At 35.8% G+C, this 25,431-nt stretch overlaps 1 protein-coding gene across 10 annotated transcripts in view; it reads right to left on the minus strand.

Annotated features, from left to right (window-relative positions):
* Positions 1 to 16,258: 16,258 nt before the first annotated feature.
* CDH18 (cadherin 18) overlaps positions 16,259 to 25,431 on the minus strand; it is a 548,781-nt gene continuing 539,608 nt past the window's right edge. For all 10 annotated transcript variants that reach the window (XM_040548564.1, XM_040548563.1, XM_040548562.1 and 7 more), the window contains 2 exons: positions 23,187 to 23,438; positions 16,259 to 21,590 (listed from right to left, as the gene is read on the minus strand). In XM_040548564.1, the coding sequence (XP_040404498.1) occupies positions 21,100 to 21,590; positions 23,187 to 23,438 (743 nt within the window). In that variant the 3' untranslated portion in view covers positions 16,259 to 21,099. The remainder of the gene's footprint in view (positions 21,591 to 23,186; positions 23,439 to 25,431) is intronic.

Raw genomic sequence — 25,431 nt, forward strand, 5'->3', positions numbered from 1 at the left:
TACTTCAAGAGACAAAGTCAGCACATATTGATCTTATGGGACATGTGCTTACCCATGCATTACAGTTTACTAAATATAAAACATAAATTTCTGTGAAACATCTAAATCACTTTTAAAAAACATCATTATACATTCATCCATGACTAACTGCACAAACATGTCATTTTTGAATCTATCACAAAACATGACCTTTTTTTTTTTTTTTTTTTTTCCCGTAATTAAAGGTGAATTGCCTTCCTGCATGCATAATTCAGTCCTCTGATAATAATCTGTATTATCAGAAGTATGAATGCTTTTATGGAAGAGCTCTGTGCCATCTGCTTTGGCAATGTGTTTCTAAATAGCTGATTTTTTTTGTTGTTCTTTTGGATTCAGACAACACAGTGATGCTGGAACTAGATTGCTCAAGTGTTTGCTGATGTTCAGTCAAGAGGTTCATAATTTTCTGAAGTTATACCACTTCCCTTAAACTGAGATACAGGTATAGCACTAGTACTTTTGATAGATTTCTGATTGTAAAATGAATTCATACAGATGCTTAAACTCATATGGAAGGCACCCTGTAGTAGCATATTACAGTCTTTTTTTACATACTTCATTCTTTTTTTACATACCTCATTCTTTTTTTAACAACAAAGTACTGAAACAGATTAAAAAAATCAGTCACATACCAGGAATAAACCTGACAATAAGCGAAGGTTTCAGAAATAGTTCTTGATTTTATAACTCATTGAATTACAGAATTAATAATTCTAAAATTAAATATTTGACTTATGTTAGCAGTTAGTCTGCTAACTATCTTGAACTTACCTTGGAAAAAAATAGCTTTCAATTTTAATCGATTTTGAAGTTTGAATAATCTTCTATAATTTGTCTTGGGATCAGTCATGGTTAACATTTTCACTAATGTTTGCCTAAATTTTGTCTCCTGTATCCAGTCTCTGTGGAACTACTGACTGTGTAGAGATCAACAGTTCTGAACTTCCTCTCTATTTTTTATAAAGGAAGCTAGTACTGGAGGTATAAAGTTGTCTCTTCTGGATAATGGAAATAAGGGCAGAGACTAGCTCAGAGTTTTGAAAAAATATGGAAGAAAACCAACAAATAGCAGAGTCATCACTGAAATAATAAAATCAGAGTGGGCCGTCCTGGAACATGTATCATCCTCTTCTGATCATGTACCTTCCAAAATACCTTACATTTCAATCCTCATCTTACTAAAATTCAGTGATGAATCCCTGTTCTACTAACTCAGTGCCAAAAATCCTACTGATATCTTTTCACATTAAAATCAGTCTCCTTTTAAAATTTTTAAATTCCATTAAAATCAGCACTCTCCTTTTAGCGTGCTCTAAATGTGCTATAATGTAATATTGTAAACTCAACATTAACACAAATACTATAAGCTTACATATGTATTCATTTAATTTCAACCTAACAGGTGAAATCTAAGGGGAAAAAAAGCTTAAAAAGTCATACTCTCTCTCTCATTGCAGTAATCTGTACCAAAAAGAACAGATCTGTAGCTGTACAGTGGGATATAAGGCCATGCTCAAGATACCAGCATACAAATGGCACAACATAACATAAAATGACACATCGTGGTTTATTACTGGCTCACTGACTCAGAGAAAGGTAAAGAGAGGATAGTAACTAAAAACAGTGATGGCTCAAAGAGGGGAGAGATGAAGGAAGAAAAAAAAAAAAAAAAGTAAACAGATTATGTCTGGAAGTGACATAACTTTGAAATGTGTCCCTTCTGCCTCTAAAGAGAAAATGTGGTCTTTGACAAGGACACTCCATTAACCGGTATGACCTGATTAGGTTTATTAATGCTGCTGGCTGTATTATTAAAACACATGAGAGGCAGAGAAAACAGTGGTGGACTGTATAGTCAAACTGATCCCACCCGGGTGGGTGCTCTAGCTTAATTCTTTTTCCACTGAATGAATAAACCATATATCAAAGTTCAAGAAAGTCAGCTGAGCAAATGATGGGATTATAGTTCAGGATGAAAAGATGGGAGTAGGTTGGTGAGGAATAACGAACGCTTTTTCACCAGAGGAATTATAAACAAATGTAATCTTTCTTCATAAAGCATTTAATTCTCTTCCCTGTCTCAGGTCATTTAACACATACTTACATGGCAAAATGAAGAAGTATTTTTCAAAATTACAGATCTTGTAATTTAAAGTGTGCGTCAAAACAGTTACTGAGTTTATTACATTTGTCCTAATACATGGAAAACAATTTCTGATTTCAAACAAGCAACATAATTCAATGGAAGAAAATACAATCTATCTTCATATATCTGTGATATGAAAGAAAAATATAGTCACAATGTAGAAAAGATGTAACTGCTATTTTTTTTAATTGATAATGCCCAAATTAAAAGCAAATACACTAAACATCATGTAAATACTACATGAATTCTCATAACAGTTGAATTTGTTTTTTCTGTAAAGACAGAAACTTATAAACAAGCCAAGCAAAAAAAAAAAAAAAAAAAAAAAAAAGGCAAAACCAACAGTTGTTAGTTTATTTATCAAAAGTAAGTTAAACATATTGTATATAGACTATAATCTCACCCCGTGGCAGCTGGTTTATTTGAATGTTTGTGTTTTTGACAGACACCTTCTGCTTTATGCGACTAGATAATTATGAAATAGATCTCATACTTAATACAAGACCTATGTAGTGAATATTGTACATGGTTAATTAAAGATAAATGCAGCTGAAATTTTTGAAGATTTTCTCCTGCATATGTATATGCTGCAGACTAGAAAGACAAGTAGAAATGAAAGTATGGTGGAAATGAAATGCTTAAATAGACTGGTGTTGGCTTTTTTTGTTTGTTTGTTTTTGTCATCCAGCATTTCAAATGCAGACACTTTTAAGGCCAGCCACTAAATTTCTATTTGTATAGATAACATTAAAATTGTAGGCATGATAAAGAGAGTAATTGCATGTGAAAACAAACTACACAATGACTACATTAATTAGATAAGAGACAAGATCCTATCATTCCCAATGGAATGATATTTTAAAGGGAGCTCTAGGCACATCAAGGTACTTGCTGAGATAAGGGCTCAAGAAATATACTTTCGCCAAGGACACAATGTAGAAAATGCTATTAGGTGTATAGATATGCATCAGATTTGATGGCATGCATATTCTGAATTAGGAGTAATATTTGGCTCCTTCACACATAAAAGCTATTTCTTTCTAGTCATATGAATGACATGAATGAAACCAGAGTTCTGGAGGCAGAAACAATGCCTGTGATTCTGTAAAGATGTATTTTCCCTGTGCAGCTGAAATGGATATATTTCTGATCTAGGTCAAAGTGGACAGTTACATCTGCATACTACAACAGAGGGTGGAAACAAAAGTTTGGTTTCTCAGAAGAACTAATTAACTGTCTCAGAAGAACTAATTAACTACCACAGTTATTCTGCTTCTGGTTCTAATATACTTTGACTAGTAGTATTTTGGGGGGGGGGGGGGGGGGGTGGAGTTTACAACATATTCTTTGCCCCGAGTAGGTTTAAAATGTTACATTTGCTATTCTGTAGGGAAGAGTTCTCCAGGGAACTTTATTTAGGCAAAATAACCAGAAAAGGAGCAAATATGGGCAGAATATGGAAAAAAAAAAAAAAAAAAAAAAAAAAGGAAAGGTGTGGAGAGGGAGGAAAGAAAAAATTATGAGTGAATAATGAATATCACAGAAGACAAAAATCTAGCAGGTAGGGAAGGCGCCTGGAAACCTGTGGGAATCTAAACTTCCTGAGCTTTTGGGTCATGATGAACTACATCTTGAAGAGCTTTGCTCATCACCTTTGCAACAGGGAAGGAAAAACTGCAAACTTGGCTTAGTGGTACAAGATTACAAAGTACAGAGCAATGTGTGAACAGAGAGGAAGTAATGGTGGCCTGGACAAAGACCATCTACAATGCAGAGTAACAAGAAGTAAAGGTAGTAAATTGGTTCACTTAACACTGTAGACACAAGCAAACATGCATTAATGTGCCACATATTGGGAAGAAAAAGAAAAGAAAAAAAATTAATCTGATACAGAAATCTGATAAAAGTTCTAATACGGAAGAAATCCGTATATTTTAACACATTCTCAAAATTGTTATTTAAATGGTTCAGCCTTGTATCAGTTGCATGAATTACATGACTGCGTTATTATTTCCACAAACCTCTGTTTCTCGGGTAACATAGGCAAAGAAATAAGAGTCTAGTCTAGAGTGAAAAAGTTTCAAAAAAAAAATAAATAAGAAAAAGAAAAAGTTTTAAATAAATTATATCAAAAACACAGATTCAAAATCCCCATTTTGGAAGAAAGATGGGAGTTTTAATGAGGGACCAATTTGGCTGTGTCATAAGCTGATGAATACAGATGACAGAAAAAGTGGGTAGAGCTCTACTAGGAATAAATTCTGAAGTATAGCATGAGAGAGCAAAGTAGCATCTTCATTCCCCTCATTCAACAGAAAATCCTGTAGAAAATTCACTGACTGTTGTGAGGACAAAACTCTTCCATGTCTAACTGTTTTTCTACCCATTAGTTACTATTTTGAAAGATAATAGAGGATATATGGCAGAAAACTAGAAATATTTTGCATGTGTTTGAAAGAAAAACTCAAGATACTGTGTAACATTCAGCTGAGCTCCAACCCTCAGAAGAAATTTAAAGCAAATAATCTTACAAAGTATTTGTAGATATATTGAAAAGAATAAAATGTAGAGTATCAACCAACATTGATTTGGTGAGGATATTTCTTTGTCTAATCAAATTTCCACCTTCAGCAATTCATTCCCTCTAATTAACAAAGAATATGTGTCACATATGTAAACATGAGTAAAACCTTGTATACTATTTTATGTGGAATTTCAGGATAAATTGGAGGAATATAGTCTGGATGAAACCTCAGTGAAATGGATGCAGAATTGGTCATGAGACTGTGTTTGATGACAAGGAGCAGATCACAATCAAAATGGAAGAAATGTGTCAAGTACTTTTCATCCAGAGTTGGACCACAGTCTTGTATTATTCTTTATTTTCATGCTTAGTAATGATGCTTAAAAAGCGGTAATGAGACTTAAAAAGCATACAAACAACATCTATTTGGGAGATTTTGCAAGCTGTGTTGGACAGTATCCATTTTATTTGGTTTACATTGTTTTTCTATTCTCAGCATAGCACTGTGCTTTTAATGTCATCAATCAACAGTTTATAGACAGTCATACTATGCCCAGCAGTCTGCAGACCTTAAGTCCTCTTTTTCCCCTGTGCTTTGTTCATTGAATGTTTTTTCCTGGTAAGCACCATACAGATAACCTGCCATTCTAGTTCTGTCTTCAGGAGGGAGTGATGACACACTGCAAATCACCGTATGTACCTTCACTACATTAAATAGCTCGTCCGTTTTGTCTTTTTTTTTTTCTCATATTTTTTCCTTAAGAGCTTTTAATATGGATTGTCATTTAACTGAAATCCAGGCTCTTTCAACATTCCTTTTCACAGTCATTCCATTCCTGTATTAAAAAATGAATAATAAGTCAAGTACTAGCACATAAGTATGTAAAATATATTGAAGTACTAATATGTAATGGGAATTTAAAGGAAAAAGTAACACTGAAACCTTTTAACGGACATCAGCATTAATTCTGATTGTTTTTAGTATTTAGTTATTGAGGAAGTTGGGTAATTGCCAACAACACATAGCAAAAACAAACAAACAAACAAAAAAAAGATGACCTGCTAATAAACTCTAATAAATCCTGAAATCAATGCCAGGCAAAGGGTCACTGTCTAATCAAGCAAACTAAAGGATTTTAAAGCTTTCATCTACTTTCAAAGGCATAAGAGGCCAGCAAGTGCACAGAAAAATGCAGTTTCAACTCTGTTGGCATAATGAGCTAAAACACTGCTCGTTTCTTTAGCAAACACATTAGTGAGAATGCAAGGAAATTAAGTGCAGTTTCAGCATGCAGGCATGATTGAAACAGCTGTAACTTTTCATGTGTACTGTTTGTCTTGCTTATGTACAACTAGTTCATAAAACCAAAGATGGATATAGAAGGACAGTTAATTTTAAAGATGATAATAAATAAATAAAGAGCTCTGCAAATCTGTATCTTTAATTATTTTTCAGCAGAAATTGACCTATCTTTACTCTTTATATTAGTAGATTTATGAAAATGGCTTTTTTCCAGAATCTGAGATATGACTTCTGTTAGAAAAATTGTCTAAGGAATCGAGTAAGTTTCGAACTTCCGAAACAGGTTAATTAAATTTTTTTTTGGAATACAACTAGATGCATAATCAAGGCAATACATTCTAATCTATTTTTACCTTTACACCCATTTTATTTTCTGAAGTCTTTTTGAACAGAGATGGACAAAGTAGCAAAGAGCAATTAAGGTCACACAAAACTAATTACAGTGCCAAAGTACCAGTTCAGAATAATCTTACTGTCATTCAAACAGTAGGTGTACCCTCACTGCAGTCAACTTATGAGTATTATATAGGTATGGTACTTGAATGTTTAAGCAGTAAATAATTTTAGTTTTCCCAACTGGGTACACTTAGTTGTCCTACGGTCTTGCTATTGAACTGAGTTAGAAACCTATTTGGCCAGAGGTTGTTCATACATAAAGAATGAGAAAGAACAGAGTACGAGCACCTTCATTAAAATGTCAAACTGATGTGAAATGAATGGGTACAGTTGCCAGAGTTTTTTCAAGGGAGCTAACTGAACGACCACTACCAGCGTGGACAGACCACCCATCTGAACAATTTTATTCCAGTGACAGCTGCAAGAATAGACATGACCTGATGGTATTCAAGAGCTCATTCCAATGACATGCCAATCCCTGGTTTTAGTCTTCATCTCTTTACCACTGACAGTAAGCTAAGTGAACAAGGATGAAATAGGATAAGAGCCTGCTGAATTAACTTTAGAGTTAGGGGCAGGAGAAGTGCATGCTTGAGAGATGAATACATCCAGGTGATCTTACATTGCTGTGTCTCTCAGATACAATGTTCTGAAAGTGGTCTCCTGTTGTGGGACAACTCTATGAGTGATGATTTAAGGTACAGAGAATGAGCCTACATTTGTTTTTATCACTTTTCAGCACATCTTCATGCTAAAATTGAACAGATCCTGAGCAGAATCTTTACAAAACTAAGTTTACTACATTTTTTAAATTCAAGTCAGAGAATTTATTTGAAATCTGAATTTCATAGCTTGTGGAGCCATTTTACTATGCATCGTTGAGTCTCGACAGTGTTAACATATAAAGCCTTTTCCCTTCAGTGCAATATCAAGATTTTATTCAAAGATGATATTTTTTATTTATGAATCTTTTTCAGGGGGAAAAAAATGGACTTCTAATTCAAGCTTCAAATGTGCTGCACGACTACTTATCTAACACAACACATGGGAATAGTAATCTCCATCAAGTGAAGCAAAAATGACTGAAACTATCTAAAAAGTGTTACAAGAGATTTTTCAGAGGCTTGATCACTGCTATGGAAAATGAGAGGTACAGGAAGAAGTGTTTACAATAAAGTTGAGAAAGAATTTCTAGCTACCTCTAAAAACCATTTCTAGTTGTCTCACCCTCTGCTCAAAACTGACTGGAGTTTTACAGCGCATTCTAAGCAATTAGATTTGAAGCTACAAGAAACTTGTATCTTTTGCAATGCCTGAAATAAAAAGTGCATTGTCTTATGGCAAATACCATTGAGCATAATGATATCCAGTAATAACTTAGGAAATAGATCAAGTACTGTGCACTGACTATACGCTAAGTAGTATTCAGCATTTTTTCCTCCGTAGTTGTTTTTTCTACCTTTGCTGTCAATATTTTATTTTGCGCAGTGTTTTCTATGACCTACTCATTTTGACTGAAAGTGTTCACTGGAATTTCAGGTTGCTCCTTTTCTCTCACTGCTCTACAACCAAATCACGTGGTCCAAAACAGGCTAAATAAGATGCACACTAGGTTTGTTCAGTTCTGACTGCAGGCTGTATGACAAGCTGGAAACTACAGTACTGGACAAACATTACGGGGCCTTTTTTCACTACTTTTTCATTACAGAGGTATGCACATTTGGTGTGTGTGGTATTTTTTGTCATTTTTGTTGCTGTAGTGTCTCTTATCGTGTTATTTTTTAGAGGATCTTCTATCTTCGATCACACTAAAAAATCAATTGCACTTCTGTTTGTGCTTCTTCAGATTCAGTTTGAAATTTATAGGAGTGGCAAAATCTAGTGGCATGGATGGAATGCAAAACATTTTTCAACTCTGCAACCCTTGTTTCGGTACCTAGATTTTGTTACCAGACAGAAAAACAATGGATATATTATCTGAGCAAAATGTATTAAACCACATCAGCTGTCCTCAAGCTCTATCCAAAGAAGCAAAATAAAAATAATTAGGTAAACGTTGCACCATCAGAGAGAGCATAAACCACTAAACATGAGGTTTATTCTATAAACATTATGTTATGTTTAGAGAATATGGGTTGTAGGCTCAGTTTATTCAAAACTCTGTCCAAAAGACAGTAACACTCCATTTGGTTTTCATGGAGGTTTGATTAAGACAGGCAGTGAGGGCTGAGATTAGAAATAAAATAAAAATAAAATAATACAATAAATAAAATAAAACAAAACAATACAAAAGCCTTTTGGAAATCATGCAGGATCCAGTGTAAAAGAAAAATCAGTGAGATTTATCAAAAAAATGGAAGAATCACAGCTATGTATTGGGGGATAGGAGGAGGAGAGCAGGAGGGGCTCCAGGCACTGGAGCAGAGATCCCACTGTGGCCTCTGGGCAGGAGGCGGCGCTGGAGCAGGGATTTCTCTCCCTCAGCCCCTGGGCAGGCCCCATGCTGGAGCAGGGCAAGGTGTGAGGAGGAAGGGGCAGCTCTCAGGGACTGACCACAGCCCCGGGCCCCAACCCCTGTGCCACTTGCTCGGGGAAGGAGCTGGATGGGTTGGAGATGGAGGGGTAAGGCTGGGCATGGGACAAAGGGCAGGTAGTGGGAAGGCAATTTAGTATTTGTCATTGTTTCTCACTACCCAAACCTATTTCAATTGTCAGTCAGTAAGTTAATTTTCCCAAAATTGAGTGTTTTGCCTGACAGCAACTGGTAAGTGCTGTCCCCTCTATCTCGACCCATGAGATCGTCTTTTCTTTTTTCTTTTTCTTTTATTTTTTTCTTTTCTTTTTTCTTTTCTCTTCTCTCTTCTTTTTTCTTTTCTTTTCTTTTCTTCTTTCAGAAGGAATGTGGAGCAACCTGGTGTGCCTCTGGCAGCCAGACAAGGTCAACCCACCATAGCAGCTTATCCATAGCTATCTCTTGCAGGTATTTGCTTAAGTGCCTGTGCAGGAAACCCCATCATTACCCTAGACAGCCTCTCTGATCACTTTCATACTCTTTGTCATGGTGCAGCACAGGCCTGGGAGCTGGCCACCAGAAGCGTGGGGTGTCCCCTGGTGGGCCAGGCAGGTCCCGTCTCTGCAGCCCACCAGGAGCAGAGCACCAGGGGCACCAGGGCAGCCCCAGCACCAGGCACCTCCATGGGGACGTGGCTGGGCTGAGGTCAGGCCAGGCCATGGGTCTGTGGCTGGGCCCAGCTGGGGAAGAGGCCGTGGGCAGGTAGGGCGGTGCTGTGGGGAGCTGGAGCCCGGCCCTGCTGCGGCCTCAGTGGGGCAGGGGCTGGTGGCCCCAGTGCATGGTTGACAAGTTAAATGCACAGGGTCACATGTGATATAAATTAGTATCTAATTATCTGTCCAGACTTTGTATCAAAAAGTAATCATGAGATTTTTGAAAGCATTCGAATTGTTAATGATTTCTTTCCCACTTACTGAAGAGCATAAAAGTAGAATGGTTCATAAATATATTTCCAGTTTATATGTATTACTGCCGCGCCTTAAAGTCAACTCAAATAAAATGCAGTAAGTTTAAATTTACTTACAAATAAAATTTAAATAATAAAACTAGCTGTGGAACTAGCTAGTGGAACTGCATGAGGAGCAATGGAGCCCGGACTTTTTCTCCTCAGTTTTTAGGTCAAATAAAATCAAGTCTCCTACTAGACAGAGGTCTAAGTGACAGACAATTTAAACAAATACTCCAGCTCCCAGGATTAATGATAAGTTGGAAGCTGCTGCCAGCAGAGTTCCTGACTCCCTCATGCCCGTATTGCTGCCATGAAACATGATAAGCAGTTAACAGCCATGACATGCTGCAGTGGGGGACTTCTCTGTAGTTACCATACAAAAAAAACTTTCTTATTATTGCATGTTCGGAGACAGTGTGAACACACTGCAGTCAGATGTGTGACATAGAGCAAAAAATCATTTAGAAAGCCCTGCTGGGAAGTCTATCCAGCAGTATACACAAGATCATCATGCCCAGTCACACATAATATATAGGCTTCAGGGGCAGCAATATCCTGATGCAGGTCAGCCTGGCATTGTGTTTCAGCAGGACAGGGATAAAACCCATCATTCTCTCTTCTAATATCACTGTCTTGATTTATAGACAGTTACTTGCATTTTGTTCTATTTGAAGTGGTTAGAGATGAGGAAGTTTTTGAATGAAAGACATTTGAATCTCATGCTTCAGTCATATTTTTCCTATATATAAAATTTCATAATGCTCTCTAAGGCTCTTAGGTAATGTGGAAGTATTAGTCATAGCTGGATCAAAACTACTTCTGTCCCAGGCTTTATGAAACAGAAAAAAAAAAAAAAAACCTCTAGCACAGATCACCCACTGTCATTTCAATCCTAATATGCCCCCAATATCTTGGAAAGCAAAGCAGTTTTCCCACAGGAAGTCAATCAGGGTAGCATCTTTGAACTGAGAGACAAACTGAGCCCATTTAAAATCCAATAGCAAAGCAGGGAAGCCGTCCCAAAATTAAGTGGTCCCTTCAGTCATATGGTTCATGCAACAAGGGTAAAAAGCAAACACAGACACCTAAGTATAAATACAACATACAGAAATAATCTACCTCCAATGCCACCCTAACTGACTGAGAATGAATATCCCAGTCAGTATGTATAGATTCCAGATGTTGTTTCATTCTTCTAATCTCTCAATAGTTTTCCCCACCTTAATACATTCTGTGTACCATATATACCATATGTACCGTATACCGTTCTGTGTATCATATATATCATCAAGCAGAAAGATATATATTTTTTTTTTCCCTGCAGGATGGATCAAAACCCCTTGGTTCTATCAAACAAACACAATACTAAAGGTGATCAATTGAAGCATTTCAGTACAAGGATAAAAGCCATCTAGTTTTGACACAAGTGTGCAGAATTTGTTGCTCTGATATGATTTTCTGCTTCTCTCTTTACAATACTCTCAGTAGATTAACCTCTTTATTCAAGCTAAGTTGTTAATTTTACCATATACTTAAAATGTTTAATATGAAACTGCATCAAGAGGGGCTCTGCAAGGTGTTAATCTGAATAAAATTATGAGTAGAACTTTCAATATAAGAATTTTATTTTTCTGGTGTTCCTAGAATATTCTAAATAAAACAGGCAAAGTTAATGGTTTCTATGAGCAAGATTTTCTCTATCTCTTTGTGTAGAAGCAGCTTAAATGCCCACACCTAACTAGATTCTATGACTATTGTGACCAGCATGTTGCTGTCAGTTCAGCATAAGTAAATAAAAGTTGTTAATTGTTGGTGGTAGCTGTCACATTTGCAAATGACATTGATGGAACTATAATAAAATGCTCTAAGTACAGATTATAAGCTACAAATATATTTACTTTATATATATAATATTTGCACACATATACACACACATGAAGACTTTCATTAAGACATTTATAATGAGTCCCATACTTACATAATATTATAATCAATATGATTATACCAAGTTTTGTTAAATTAAATGTATGATGTTTTTCTCAGTAAGCAACATTTGCCATTTCTATATCTGTCTATTTTTATATAGACTGTATAAAACATTATCAGGTAATATACTTAACAGTAGTTCCTTTGAAAGGTTTAGGTACTGGAAACAAGAGGTGTAACTCTAATAGAACCACTCATTAATTTACAGGTAAGAAGTAAACTTGTTTCAGTTACATATGCCCTTCCTTATGCATTTTCTGTACACTTTTTTCTTACTTTAAGAATAGAACTGGAAGGTTTTGAATTTCATCAGCACCCTTCACCCCAGGTTCTCAAAGCACTTGGGAAAAATGGATTTTCATAGCTGGAAATTAAAGCTGAGTTTCTAAATCATCTAGTTTAAAGGTTCCAGATTATTAGTAAAAACTAACCTTTCAATTTAGCCTCTTCTGTTTAGTGTATACTGATATACGGAGAAAATGGATTTCAGGCAAACATTTGAATAGTTTAATTGCACACTAGAAGAAGGACAACTAACTTACTTGCTAACAGGCAGATATTAGGGTATTTGCTCAAGGATGGATAAGGAATCAATGGCAGAGACAGGAAAAGAAGATTTGCTTGTGGATCCATCAGCATTTCTCCTTCATGGTGCAAAGTTTCACTTTTACCATACTAAGCTCAAGTTTTCTTCTACTGTTACTCTTTCCACTAGTAAAATATTTGACTTTCATACTAAATACTTATGCATATAAAGTGCTTTTTTATCACTGAGTGAACTACATTTTCATGTCCATTATTACTCGTTCACATCTAGTTATTCCTCTTTCCTGTGTGTATTAAGTTATCCATTATCATGTTTCAAAAACTGAATCAAGGACTTTTGCTCACCTGTAAATTTTCTGTTTTGAATATCTAGAAAGATTAAATCACCTAGAAATATCAAGTTACCCATCCTCCTTTCTTCAGAAGTCTTATCTTTCCCTCAGTTAGGCTGTCTATAGGACTTCAGTTATAAAATATCCTCAATTAACCTATATTTCTATTCCTATTGTTTCTGTCACATCAGCAGGTTGACAGCTTCCCTCAACTACGTGTAAATGTTAAGCTCTATGGGGTAACAAATCTCAGCTGTTGTTTATTCAGCACAAAGACATTAAGGTTCTGATCATCCACAGATTCAGTATTTTCCTAAAACACATTTATAATAATTCTCTATTACCAGTAATATAGAGGCCACTGAGTGGTCCTTCACTTAAAAAATATTTCTACCATTTGTTCCTTATCCCTTATGTGGCTGAAATTCTTGTAAGCATGAGAGGAGGTGAGAATTCAAGCTGTATTTTACATAAAGCAAGGCAGAAAAAAACAGAGTTACATTCTGTACCCAGACAGGATAAGTTTATTTCAGTGAATTCTGTAGAAAGATTGACTCAGATTGTGACAGCTACAGAGGCATTATGGTGATCCACTCCAATCCGGAAACACCACCAGTAATATAGCAAGGATGGAAGCTGGAGAAGGAACTCAGTGCTGAATACAGCCACAGTGCTATTATTTAAAAATTGAATACATCTGTTTACAGGGATACTTCCCAGATCCTCAAGGTCAAACAAGTAGCAGAATGTAATTAGAAGACAGGAACATGGTGATCAGTCTGAACGACTCCCTCTCCTTTGGCACTGCCAAAGATTTTCTTTAACACTGAAGTGAGATTAAAAATTTCATATAAAGAAGCAGTCATTTGGTGCCAATTATGTTTGCATTTCTCATTTCCAGTTCAAATATGAACTAGTGATCTTGAATTGAAATGCCCAACATTTCATACTGATCTTTTTAGACAAATTTATCATCATATTTTTATTAAAAAAATCTGTCAAGAATGTGATGCTCCTCAGCAATACCAAGCACTGTACAGGATAGGCCACACAATCTACAGCAAACAGCACAAGATGCAAAGAGACAGATTGACCATCTCAGCCTCTCGCATTCCGGATGAAGCATTTCAAATTGTGATAAAGTCTGACATAAAACACCTTGCAAACAAGGAAAAGCTTTTCACTTTCAGAGGGCAAAAGTTTTCTTTTCCACAAGAACAACTCATAGCAGAATCTTCTTGGCTGTCAGAATAATGTAAAACTTCACAAGACACCAAGTATCTCTTCCACACATTTAAACTCAGATGTCTCTATCTGCATTTTTTTTTTTTCTCCTCACAAGGTGTTTCTGCCTTCTAAAATATGACGTGGCAAGGAGCTGCCTGAGTTCAAGTCTAAACTGCCAAACTAAACTTCCAAAGTCACCTACTTTTCAATTGACAAGCAGCATCTTTGTATGTACCACATTAAAATTATTTCATTTATTATTATGTTGTTTATATTGTATATTATATTCATTAATTTTATATTATGTTATATTTGTATATATGTATATGTGTATTCATATATACATATATGTGTATTTACATATATGTATATTTGTTTATATTGCATATTTATTAATTTTATATCCAATTATTTCATTCATTATTTTGCATTTAGTCTATATTCTTTTCACATTTTTCACACAAGATAAATTAAGTGTGAGCAGTGAAATTATATTGAATTCACCTATTCTAAAATTTGGTTAAAATTAAAGAGTTGGAAAAGAGTCAGTAGAGGTTTTGTTATGTATAACATATGGCAGAAATTTTCTCCAATGGGAAACTTCTGGTTTTATTACCTATAATAGGAATGGATATAAAACAGTGAAATATTAAATCATAAAGCTTTACAATAATAATCATAATACATTAGTGAAAAAAATATGCCCTGCATCACTAGATATTTTATGGATTGTATGGCTTATCTCTAATAATTTTACCAATAGCTGCATCTGTTCCAGATATATGATCTTTTTTCCTGTGGATGTTTTTGCAGATACGTACTGCCCATCACCTATAATATGTTATATTGCATGTAATTCCAGAATGAAAAAAATAACATTTAGAGGCAGCTAATGTAGAAAGAGTTTGTTGGATCTTCAGGACTTTCCTGTTAATTAATTAAAGGTTGAGGTGTGTTGATGGATTTGTTAGGATTTACAAAGCACTGAAGTGCCTCAGGGAGACATGAAGCCCACAGAAGCATTATACAAAACTCACATGAAAAGCTTTCTAGCTTTTGAGGAGTCTCTGTACCTAAATGTAAGTAATACATTTTGCCAAGAATAAAAGTAGAATGGATTTCAAGCAACCTGAAATTTAACAATAATATAAGAAGATAATAAGCTCTGCTGAGACAGAGACAGAGAGAAAGAGAGAGTCTCCACTGAATCTTAGATATGAAATACAATCTAAAATCCTTATAAATATTCTGTAGAATGTTTAAACATCTCAAATGAGGACAAAAAACTTGCTTTCAGCTTCAGGCTAACAATATTTATCTTGCAGTTGAACAATCTCTCACTGTGCTAAGTTTCTCTGGGGCTTTGCTGAGGCACATGTGAGAATTGCATAGAATCGTATGGTACATGACCTAAACTAGCCCGTGGGCAGTAACGCAGAGTGCATATGAGTCCTATAACAAAATTGTATTTCCATTTCCTGTCAACCTTAGCTTTATTTTTGAATTCTGTCAGTCTGTGAAAGAAGGTGTTACATGTAACAAGTTCCCTGTAAGCCATCGTATCACTGTTTTCTAAGATGTAATTTGTTGGTAAAGCCTGTTTAATTCGTTTGAGAAAGAATGAATGATTCCTGTACACTGCTATTTCAGGTGCCTGAGATTAATCATTGGGAATGTCCTTGCCTGTTTTTTTCTCTTCTATTCTGTGTCAACTTAGGATAATACACCTGGCTGTTACCACCAATCTGGTTTCGTAGATGTGCAATTCTCTAACTCACTCATGTGGATAATGTATTCATCCTATAATGCTGTATTTCAGCTTCAGGACAGTGATGGCTGGAGTGCAATAGTTGCCAGAAGTAAAAGTAATGAACCATTTAGCAGTTATACTGCAGTCTGTGGCAAAGTATCTCTCAGTCTCTCTCTCCCTACCCATCTGTAGCAATAATCATGTAAGACAGTCTTTGAAATAGTGACATAACTGAGTGACTATACCAGGCATTAAAGTCTATTTAAAGTTACCACACCATTTCTGACATTGACCTCATTAATACTGCTGTATCACAGCTCATTTTTAAAGACAGAGTGCCTTTTGACACCTTTAATTCTTTGGTGAGTATAAGATACAGAAGTGAAGAAAAAATAACCTGTTCTAGTTGTGATGAGGAATACAATAACCCATCACCATAGCAAAGACCATATTTTATTTGAAAAATACGAATAAAAGTTTTCGTCCCTTTTGTTTATTAAAAGAAAATGTAACAATTTCTATCAGTAACACTTGCATAAGGAGGTATACTTTACATTACTCTTTTGTTAAAAAATATATATATATTTTTGGAGACTTTGGAAAAATAAGGATGGCCCAATACTTGCAACACACTCCTAATGTTCCTTAGAATGCACTGTGCCATTTATATATACTGCAAGTACAAGGTCTTAGCACTTTATAATCCACAAAGTTACCCTAGGCAGCATAATTGCATATTCTCCTCTGTATATAGAACATTTCCTTTGTGTGAGTCTGTAAGTTTGGTTAACTCCAGACTGGTCCAATATTTATACATATATATATATATTTTTAATTATTATTATTTTTTTTCTAAAGGATGATTTGACAAAGGATTAGAGCATAGAAATTTTGCAATTTCTTTTAAATACCAGTGAGAATATTTTCACACAGACATTTTCTTGCAGTATTTGCAACTAAAACAACCGCATCAATTAGAATTAGAATTTGAAAACAAAAATGTTTACAATTATTTTGATTTTCTACAAAGAAATGCAAAAAATAAAGTGCATAAGAGTGAAATGACTTTCAACTTTTATAGTGTTCTATGTGTATGAAACATGGCAACACTCATAAACAAATTGTTTACAATGTATTAATCCAAAACCTGTTGAATTCCAACACTTCCTTTTCTTTAAAGTGTATTAAATTACATTTTTTACTGTTTTAGGTTGACAGCATATATTTTACATCTCATACTTATAGATAACATTTTCTCAGATGACACATCAAGATTACAGCATACTGAGTGCTCCCACCATTACAAGAAAGAGGGTTTGTTTAAAGTAAAGCGACTAATTAATTGGGTGTAAACACACAATTATTTGAATAGCTGTTGCAGAAATAAAATCTAAATCAGAAATGTCTTAAGCATCCCTTTCCATGTGCCATCTAACTTTACTCTGTATCTTCCAGCTTAAGTAAAACTGGCAGTTTTCAGCATTTAGTTGTTCAGCAGCAACAGAATTACTATTCAGGATAATTGGAACACATTTGAGAATATGGCTATACAAAAGGTCCATGAAAGCTTTAAGCAAAGTCCAGACTTATGCAACAACCAGACTTAAATATTATCTAGGAAAGATTTTCCCACAATACTTCCACCGAATTTACACGTTGTTTAAATCAGCAGTGCTACAAAATGACTGTACCTTCCATGACATGCAGTGTTAGTTTTCTTTCAGTTTAATCGATGTGAACATAGAAATTCTCAAATATAGTTTAAATTTGTTCATAGGACACCAAGTACCAAAGGAAAATTCCGTGGGATCAGGGAAAGAAATCTGCAAACCTGTTCTTTCTGCATCATGAGACCTTCTTCTGTGGCCCTGAAGATTTAATATTCTGCTATTTGTCATGCACACAACACGGCACTGTGATGTGCATTGGAGTAAAAAACAGTAAGCATAGCAAGCATGCAGACGTATCATGACAGAAAAGCACATTTGGTGATCACCATGGATAGGACATACCAAACAGGACACACCGCAGAATAACTGAAGCAGAGTCTCAATAACCCTGCAGAATTTTAAATGGTTCTGAATTCCTGGGGCTGTGGGTACAATGCACTTGTTGTATAGCAGCAAGAGAGCACCAGAAATGGTGAAAAGGGGATTCATATTTCTCTGAGATGTGACCTCCTTCCCTCATTAACTTAATCAGAACATGAGCATTAGGAGTTGATTGTTGATGTCGCTGCATTTAGCTCCTGTTGGCTTTTAAGCCCAAATGTTCTATGATGCAAATAAAGAGAAAACAATGACTGACATACCACGTAAAGTACAAAACACAGTTGATTTTCCTTGCTTTGGTGTAAGACCAGAGGGAACAGACATAAAGATAAGTAACTCTTGGCTCTCAAAACTATAATATAACAATGAATGCAGCTTTCATGGATATGTGGTACAAGTTATTACGGCTCATGGTACTACTAACATTCAAAGACTTTTCTTCTTAGCACTCCACTCATACAGTATAAAAACTGAGATGTTGACATAAAGCAAGTGTGATCTAAATCAAAAGGAAATATATCTTCACAAAATCTTGCACTACTAGTTCCTTCATTTGGGACGAAACTGAAATATATCCTTACTCTATCCTCAAAAAAGAAAATACATAAATCATTCTCAGCCCAATTATAAATCTCACTGCATTAAAGCATCAGTTTAATTGTACTCTAAAATGAGAATCTCTCCAGTATTTTTATTTTTTTTAGAAGATTCTGTATTTGGTAAAAATTAAAAAACAACAACAATAATCTGAACAGAGATTAGGGAACTACTTTCAAATCATCAGCAGAACATTTTAGGGTTTGGGGCTTCCCCCCCTTCTAAACTGGTTTGTGAGTTTGGATGTTGACAGAAAAGGTATAATTTTCAAATTGCAATGAAAACAGTATAGTTAAAAAACAATTCTGGAAGTAAGAGCAAACAATATTTTTTAGAGCTTGAAAAGCTTCTTTCAAAGCTACTTGCTTATTTTTCCAGAAGGCTGTGTAAACCAAAATAAATCAACAATATCTTGGGAGGGAGTTTATTAAAAGGAATGACAATTATTAAAGTAGGACTGATCAAAAGTTTCAGTCATATCTATGAGCTACCCATCCATACAGTAAAGAAGGGAAGTGTTCACCTGTGTGGCCCACTGTAGGTCAGCAATACAGACCCTGCTAGGAGGAGCAAGAAGATTGAATGCGTTCAGCAAAGATCAATGAAGTGGGTGAAGGTATTAGAAAACAAGGCTGAGGGAACTGAGGTTGTTTAGTCTTGAGAAAAGGAAGCTGAGGGGTGATCTCATTGCTCTCTACAACTACCTGAAAGGAAGTTGCAGCAAGGAGGATGTCGGTCCCTTTTCTCGGGTGACAGGACATGAGGAAACAGTCTCAAGTTGCATCAGGGGAGATTTAAATTAGGTGTCAAGAAGAATTGCTTCTCAGAAAGAATGGTTAAGCATTGGAGTAGGCTGCCCAGGGAAGGGGTGGGATCACCATCCCTGGAGGTATTTAAGAGACACGTGTCTGTGGCAGTAAGGGACATGGGTTAGTGGTAGACTTGGTAGTGTAGGTGGATGGCTGGACTTGATGATCTTACGGGTCTTTTCCAACCTAAGTGATTCTTTGATTCTAAGTAATCCCTCCTCTTCCAAGCTGAAGGATAAGTGGTACCTGAAATGCATAGGGAGGAATCTTGTGCAGTGTTCAGATATATGTCACTCTCCACACCAACCCACAGAGTAGAAAAATAGTACACAGCTTCTGCCCTGAACAGTTTCTCTATTAAATACATATTATAAAAGTCCACTTCCATACGCAAAGCTACAATCATCTTAAAAGCAAAAGGCTGTAATAGATAGTGAATCTTATCAGTCATAATCCTTCATAGGATATGGACTCCTGGTCCTCTCATGGTATTATCACAAGACAGACAAACAAAAGGCTGAAGTTTCAAACAAAACAAAGGGAAATATAAATCTGCTGAACTAGGTGTTAAGCAGCTTAAGGAGCAAGTTACAATTCTCAAAAAATGACTAACATGAGAGATCAATTTATTTAATCCATATGAACCCCCCAAATGACACATTTTATTTTTTTCACCCTCCACTGACTTAAAATGTTTCTGTTCCCATGATGCTTGAAACAAGGAGAAAAAAAAAAAAAAAAAAGGCTTGCTCTGCTTAGATTGCTTAGATAGAAAATACTGCAAGAGAAATGAAATATCCATAAATTGAACTAAAAAGAAAAAAGCATCATCATCTTAATCTCACTTTTTCAATTTTCTCCATTCCAGTGTCTTACCAGCAGCTCTATTGTGCTTTTAGTTACACACAGAAATAGACACATTATGATTAAGAACTCTGTGTCATAAACAGACTGTTGTTGCTCCTGGATTCAGACTTCAAAAGCTTCATCTATTGATATAAGCGAAGCACAGTGAACCAAATAACTGCATACTCTAATGGTGCTGCCATTGTTTTTACTGAAAGGACCTATGCTTCATCTGCTTTGCTGCATAAAGAGTACTTCGGATCCATTCCATTTAGATGAATGGTGTTCCCATGAAAAGACAAAAAGAAAAAGCACACACACTGGAAACAACAGTTCCTCTAGCACACAGTAACAGAGCAGCTCTGGGGTTATGGGCTAGAGCCATGTTCGTGCTGACAGCTAATGATGCCCTCCCTCTGTTAGCTGGTTAGGGATGAAAAGATTATGAAGGACATAATTAAATGACATCTCAATGCAACCTGCTAATTCAGTAAGAGTAAACTGTCAAAGGACCATTTATTTAAGAGGACAGGTGTGGCTTATCCCTTCTGTTAAAGGAAACTGACTCTTAGAACTTCTCACACTCATAGTAAACCCCACTGGCTACCTCACACTGGGATCACAAGGCCTAGAGCACAGCTAGAAATGCAACATCAAAACCACCTGCAAGAAATTCGCTCTTCCATCAGCTATCTTCCTATACAGGCATGACCATAACTTACTATAGCTTGGAGATGTTAAGCACATTGCAATGAAAGTGTCATTGCTTGGCTTTACTTTAGGTACTGTTACAGATATGGTACCACAGACTTTATTGAGCAATTAAAAAATATACACAAGGGACAATAGCTTCTTTTTTCTGTATTTTTCAAATTTGACTTTCTTCCAGTTGGAGAACCCAGTTTCAAATATGAAAAGGGCACTTGTTCTACAGTAACTGTGTACAACTTGCTCAGTTCCAAGTACTGTATTCATTTGTTGTTACTGTTGCTGTCGTTCTATCTCCAGTTGTTCTGGGAATTACAACTAAGTTGTTCTTTCTGATTCTATTTGCCCATAGAGTTCAGCTAGCTTCTTGAACTCAGGCCCCCAGTCACCAAGGTAATTATAATCCTGGTCAGAGTGTGTTGTGACTGAATCCAGAGAGCTGATAGATCCAGTTTCTGATCTATGACCCTCATAGGCATATGTCTGTAGGGAGTCGTATGGGGGCACACTGGGGTCCAAATCAGCCTCTGCCAGTCTTTGTTTAATGAACTCCTGAACATCTACACGGTCGAGGCTTGAAGAGGGATGATGCCTGGGCGCAGGCTTCACTTCAGGACGAACATCCCTCCGATATTTTAGTTCCTCAGCAGCTGATGGATTACGCAGTGCTGTGATGTCAAATGCTTCTGTGTCTTCTTCCCCACCGCCCTCATCATCGTATGTCACAACATTTTCTCGGACATCTTCTTCTGAAATGATCAAGGGCTCCTTCTTGCTACGTCTTAGGGTGATGAAAAGGACCACAATTGCTAAAGAGAAAACTGCAGATATTAGATTAGGTTTAAGGTTTACATTCAAAGTAAGTAGATATACGCTACAGAAATAGCAGATACTAAGTCATGAATACAGAAGTGTAATCCTTTCAGGCTAATATTTGCATTCTGGTATTATTATGCTGGCCTTGAACTGGAGTATCATTACATCAGGCACATGTTCAATTTGGAAAAGAGCCTACTTATAGTCCTAAGTGAGCACTACCTTTGAGGTATAATGTGTTTGTTACATGAAGATAGATTACTGCAAGCCTGGAAATGACCCATGAAATCTATACAGCTGTTTTTTAACATAGCAACCTGCCAAAGTGTAACAGGTAGACAACAGACAACCAAGGGGAAAATTAATAGTGCTATTGTAAAATTAGAAACTTCCAATACAGCCTGGTCTTCCAAAGGGACAGTAAAGAGCACTCTTCTAGTGTGCATTTCCTCTGTGGGAATTGCTAGTGTTTTTTGAGCCAATAATGAAATCCACTGGTTAGATTATTAGGAATCTCATAAAGAACACAAAAGGGGATAACACCCTTCAGTAAATGAGAAATGAGTAACTAAGGCTGACATTTTTCAGAAGCATTGTTAAGGGCTTTCAGAGCTTCATGGAGACCAATATTCAGCATATATATCTAATTAAAATGTAAAAGCTTTATTTTTTCTCTTATGAATGTTCAATCTTGTATGATAAAATACAAGATTTAAAACTGAATATATTACTATACATTTTAAAACACTTTTTAGATAAAGAAGCTCTGAAGTAAGCTGTGATGAAAGTAGTCTTTAGAAAATGTAGAGCATTCAGAAAAAAAATCCTCAAAATCTCCTATGTGAGTCACAGTGCAATTCACATTATTTCTTGCCATCTCTATTAGAATGTAGAAAGGCACATAAATAGTACAGGAGTATGTACCTAGCAAGTTGTGCCTCTGCCACAATAAATAAATAAGTAAATAAATAAATAAATAAATAAAAGAACATTAACTAATGGGTAACATTGAAATTGGCCGGGGGGGGGGAAAGAAAGCAAAAAAAAAAAAAAGTGGAAAGAAAATGCACTTGCAAGGACATTTATCTAATGGAGTCATCATATTGTCTCATATGTCCCTTGCCTCTGTGGATTATGCTGTGCATTGCTATCAGCTTATCCCACAAAGGTAATTAAGAAATGGCTTTTGTACAGTGCTAATGGTGCTTCTTACAGTGTAATGCATTTCAAAAAGCTTTCCTCATCTCTCTTCTATAATTTTTCACACTGTTCCAGACATGGAATTAGAGTCAGTGGCTTTTTGAAATCTTTCCAAATTACAGAAAAAATTATCTGCAGTGCTAATTACTTGATAACCTCTGAAAAACTATTTCTAGTGGATTCCAAGTATTCAATAATGTACTTTAAAGGCATTTTTCCTACACATTTTAGCTAAACCTTTCCCCCCTAATCACAGCTATGTGTTTCTAATTACCTTCTACTACCAGGCAGCTTCAGGATCAAAAACATATCATATTAAAAATTTCTGCCCTGTCTCATTCAGACAGCCAGTGGAAGGATGGCAGTACTTAATATTGAAAATGACTTACCAAGAAGAATGACAACACAGAGCAGGATTGCAATTAAAGCTCCTGTGCTCAACCCAGCTGAGGAGAGAAAAGCTTCAGCATGGCAAGTTCTCACTCGTCCGTCTCTCTCACAAGCACAAACCCTAATTGTGAGAGTACTGCTGCTGCTGAGAGGGGGCACTCCACCATCAGAAATCAAAACCGGGAGGTAATAGATATCTTGAGTAGTTCGACTGTATTTCCTTCTTCTAGTCAGGATACTGGCTGTGTTATCTACGGTATCAAAAAAAAAAATCTCAATGAAGCAAAAATGAAAAATGTTATTAACTGTTTGTTTCCTATCCAGTAGAAGCATTGGGCATTTTAGAATTGCACAATCCTAATCTGTGAAAATGCATAATCTAGATTTAAATTTATTGGGAAGCATTTCTGGCCAATGGAGGACGAAGAGAAGACAGGGCAAAGTAACTGGAATTGCATAAAAAAGATTATTTATGCTCATGTCTTAGAGTCTAAGTGAACTTTGGCAAACATTTTGGGCCCAGTTTTCAAGTGTTTTAATCCTATGATATGCTGTGTATATCACCTGTAAATGTGAATACCAGGAAATTTAACAATATCTGTTGTGGAATTCATCAACATAAAGTCCTTTTGATTGTCAAATTAAAGTTAAAATGTCTTTGGTAAAAGTTAAAATAAAACTTTCACATTTTGCTGTTTGTGATAGATTTTACAGATCACCCAAGCTTTCAGAAAATATTTGAAAGGACTCATGCTGTAGGGAGGTCAAGACGAAGATGTAGTTAAGGAGGGAGATGGAGAGGGAGATGGAGAGGGAGAGGGAGAAGAAAAGAGAATGGGAGAGGGAAAGGGAATGGGGAAGGGAAGGGGAATGGGGAAGGGAGAGGGAGAGAGCAGATACTAGTTGTTCTAAACCAGTAAAGGTCAAAGGTAGGTAAGGAAAGGCGAGAGAAAGTGATGCAACATTTTGTCACCATTATGTTACCTACAGATCCATCTGGCATATATTACAGTCAATGAGAATACCAATGCTACTACACACACACACCGCAAGAGCATTTATGGGCACTAATTGGGATGGTAAACTGCCACACATTTCCCTTCAAGTCCAAGAAATTTAAGGGGCATAAAGAGAGTGCAGAGGAAGAAATGCTATGATAATATATTTACATCATAATTTCATATGTTTAAAATTTCATTTCAGTTTGTTGCTGCCACTTTAAAAGTACTGGCCCTTGAATAAGAGCCCACAGATACACCACGCAAAACTGGAGACCATTATGAAAATGTTATTTCCACAGATAAAATACTTTTGGTACACACATACTCCAAAGTAAAAGTGTTTTCAATAGTCCATAGAAGAACTCCAACACAGAGATGATGAAAAGATATATTAAGTCAGGGTTTTCATTTGACATAGGGTTGTGGAAATGATTCCTGTATACCTAAAGCATATGATATGCAGAAATATTTATATTTTTCTTATAAACATTCTATTAAATTTTAATTCTTCTCTTGCTTAATCTGGGTCTTTATAACCTCATAAAACATACCATGGTGTTCTCAGCAATGCTTAAATTTTTCATCATATTATTGTTAAGAAATAAATTATTTCCAGATTATTCAGCACCTAGACTAGGAAGGAAATTGTTCTGTTTTATAAAGGAGTCAAATGACTGAAGAAATTAAGCCTGATAACACAGATTCAGATTGCATTTATTTTGTAAAGAAAATTCTTCCCTAAAGCAGAGTGAGTAGTAGCCTTAAGGCCATGATTACAGATTGTGCCCACCATCGAAGTCTTACTAGGCTTTCCTGATCTAATTCTAAAATATATGGAAAAGTCCTAAGTCTAACTTAAGAAAATTGAAACAGCTTGTTCTTTGATACACATATGATCTAATTAAATGCAGTACCTGAACAATCTCACTTGATGTATTTTAAATACTCCTAAAACAAACCCATAACCTTACAGACCACAGACTACAAACAGGTAGATTGTCTGCATGGCTTTTAATTTTTCGGGACATATATTGGTAAAGTTAGGGGGCAAAGTAAGCAGCTGTTTCATCTTTCTGCTACTTAATGTTGCATAAAAAAAAAAAAAAAAAAAAAAAAACAAAACCTTGGCTTGCTTTTTTTATAATATCTTTCCCATTTGCCACTCACTCTATTTTTTAATCTTAGACTGTCAGTCCCAACTTCCCTAATACTGCTGGAGGACATCGATAAAAATCTTCAAGGG

The sequence above is a fragment of the Cygnus olor genome, chromosome 2, assembly GCF_009769625.2.
Source record: "Cygnus olor isolate bCygOlo1 chromosome 2, bCygOlo1.pri.v2, whole genome shotgun sequence".
In the NCBI taxonomy this organism is placed as follows: domain Eukaryota; kingdom Metazoa; phylum Chordata; class Aves; order Anseriformes; family Anatidae; genus Cygnus; species Cygnus olor.